This window comes from Belonocnema kinseyi, chromosome 5 (genome assembly GCF_010883055.1).
Source record: "Belonocnema kinseyi isolate 2016_QV_RU_SX_M_011 chromosome 5, B_treatae_v1, whole genome shotgun sequence".
Taxonomy (NCBI): domain Eukaryota; kingdom Metazoa; phylum Arthropoda; class Insecta; order Hymenoptera; family Cynipidae; genus Belonocnema; species Belonocnema kinseyi.
In genome coordinates, this window is record NC_046661.1 from 44,308,628 (window position 1) to 44,311,118 (window position 2,491).

The 2,491-nt window shown below is 34.2% G+C and overlaps 1 protein-coding gene across 1 annotated transcript; it reads right to left on the reverse strand.

Annotated features, from left to right (window-relative positions):
• Nucleotides 1-270: 270 nt before the first annotated feature.
• On the reverse strand, nt 271-1,031 carry LOC117173515. Its single transcript, XM_033362142.1, has 3 exons — nt 1,013-1,031; nt 737-938; nt 271-595 (listed from the first exon to the last, which is right to left on the reverse strand). Exons 1-3 carry the CDS (start codon nt 1,016-1,018, stop codon nt 291-293), a joined length of 513 nt encoding a protein of 170 aa, XP_033218033.1. The 5' UTR covers nt 1,019-1,031; the 3' UTR covers nt 271-290.
• Between the last annotated feature and the right edge of the window lie 1,460 nt (nt 1,032-2,491).

Here is a 2,491-nt window from a genome sequence, read left to right on the forward strand (position 1 = left end):
GCTTGGTACTAGGCCCAGCCGTGTTACCTTTAGTTAAAATTCCAGTATAGGAAATAGTACTGGCGCAGTGCCTTGTCACTCATCATTTTTTCATTTTTTTTTATTTAACTTTTATTTTCAATTTGGTGTTGTCTTTATGTGAAAAAGCTTTTGCATATATTATTATTGCTGCAAAGACAAAATGAACAACACGCAATTCCTGCAGCATAACATGGACAAGTTATACGACTGCAGGTTTTGCACTTACATCTTGGAATCAGCTCAGAAGTTGGCGGAAAAAGTTTGGTATTTTACTTAGGAAACAGGCATCCATTTTCTTCGTAATAACCGAATAATAATGGATTTAACTGTTTACTCAGTGCATTAAGGCAGTTGAGTTGGAGGTTGGTGTTATAAAACGCTCGTTGTATGTGCAAACGAATGGAAGCACTTGTTGGAGGCAGATCATGAATCCCACTGTTATTAAAATGGTACATCGCGAATCGTAATTGATCAAAGGTTTTGCTCTCAACGTTCATAGATGCAGATCGAACAACTTTAACAAGGTACTCTTCTGCAGCTCTAAGAGAATTATCCATATCTTCTTCCGTGGAAACTAAAAAAACAGATATTTCATATTTAATCAATAGCGTGGGTTATTTCTTGGAGAGCAAATTAAAAAATAAATATGAAAATACATATGAAATAAATGAATATAATATAAGACCAAAATATGCAAAATATTATAGTTTCTCACCTAGACTAAAGTTTTTTAAGTAATGCTCGGGTTTAGAAACAAGTTCAGCATATTTTGTGCCAACATTGCTTGTATAATCCGAGCCTGTAAGATGATGAATTGCAGATAATACACGACGTACGTCAAATTCGTGAGCAGTGGCGAGAGTGTCCATTAGCGTAAATCTCGTCGTATGACCGGATCCTAATTTCATCCACAACTTCTGTAATAAAAATGGTTGTTAATATTTATTGGGAAAAGTGCACAGGTACGACATCATCGATGAAAACGACATACAAGCATTTAATAATTTGTTAAGTTGTGTTTTGCAACTATTCCACATTCAAACACTCAACAAAGTTAGTCGATTACTCAAAATTGAAAAATGTTGGCCCTTTTTTTAACTTTGTGAACTTTAGTAATTGTTATTATATGAGTGTATTTTTCAAATTATTCATAACAAGACGCAGTTTTGAAGAAATAAATATTTCTTTTAAATTCAGTAACTGTTTCGATGTTTCTGAAACAAATTTTCAAACTGCATTTTAAAAAAAATCCATTTTTTATTTCCATCACGTTCTTTTATCTACAGCTTCAAATGTCTTCTGAAAGCCCTACAAATATAAAAATGGGATCTCTTTTAGATTTTTACCATTCTTTTTTTAGCCTTATTTGTGCCAAATTCGACCCTACGATATAATCTGGGGATAAGATTGAAAAAAGATCCTATTAGTTAGGCAAAATACTGATATTCATTGATCTGCTTCAAATGTTACCATAATCTCTTTTTATAAAGTTTATCGAGATACAATTAATTTTTAATCCGTAAATTGGTCACTGAAACTTGAAATGCAAAGAATTTACTTACTTTTAAGCCTTTTTGTTGAAACAATTCCCAATGAGCAAGAACTAGAAATACAACATCAGTATCAGAGCACAAAAGAATAACGTTTTCAAATCCGTCGTCGGCTGCGTGACAAATGTGCGGAAGAATTTGGATGTCTGCTTCTTCCAAATCAGGGTGTTGAAGAGTATGCTGATTTGCCATTCTTTCCGATGAAGTGCACTGCATTAAATTCGTACCACTACAAATTATTTCCAAATCAGGACACAGATTTCTGCTATTTTGCTGGATATACTTGCGAAGAAATAATTGCAAGTTTATCTTATTGTCACTTGAAGGCCAAAACTTCTCTGATGATGGAGGCAATTTGACATCTTCATCAATGTTATGAATGGAAACACTTTCTGAGTTTTGACGACGATTTCTCTCAATTGTTTTAGGAGAGAACTGAAGGTGTGAATCGAAGATGATGTCGATTCTGCTGACTTGGTGATTCATATTTCCTGTTACTGCATTACAGAAAGCTCGGGCAAATTCTTTAAAGGTTGTCAAATTCTTCCAGTTTAATTTTCGACACAGTACCATGACATCGACAATCAAACATGTAGAGCAAGTGTCCATTGATTCGGGGCAAATGTTATTCACTGCAAGTTTTTTTTCTAATTCGTTCGTTCACAAACACTTGTTACTTCCTGTTTTTAAGAATCTGCTTGTATCAAATAATGGATCTTCATCACCTAATTCAAAAGACAGCAGGTTTTTCATGGGATATCCACGGACTTTTTCCAAATCCACTGTCTGCTGTATTTTCTGCTGACATTTTTTCTTCTTTTTTCCCACTGATTCCTTCTTCTTGGTAGATGTCAACAACGGAAGATTAACACGAGTACTCTCTGTGCGATTTACAATCCTATCGTTGCGAAATTTTGCTT

What these genes read in the sequence shown, in the direction of transcription:
- LOC117173515 (XM_033362142.1), bottom strand. An exon ending in CTTAAAAAACTTTAGTCTAG is followed by an intron (nt 596 to 736) that starts GTGAGAAACTAT and finishes CTGTTTTTTTAG; the next exon opens with TTTCCACGGAAGAAGATATG.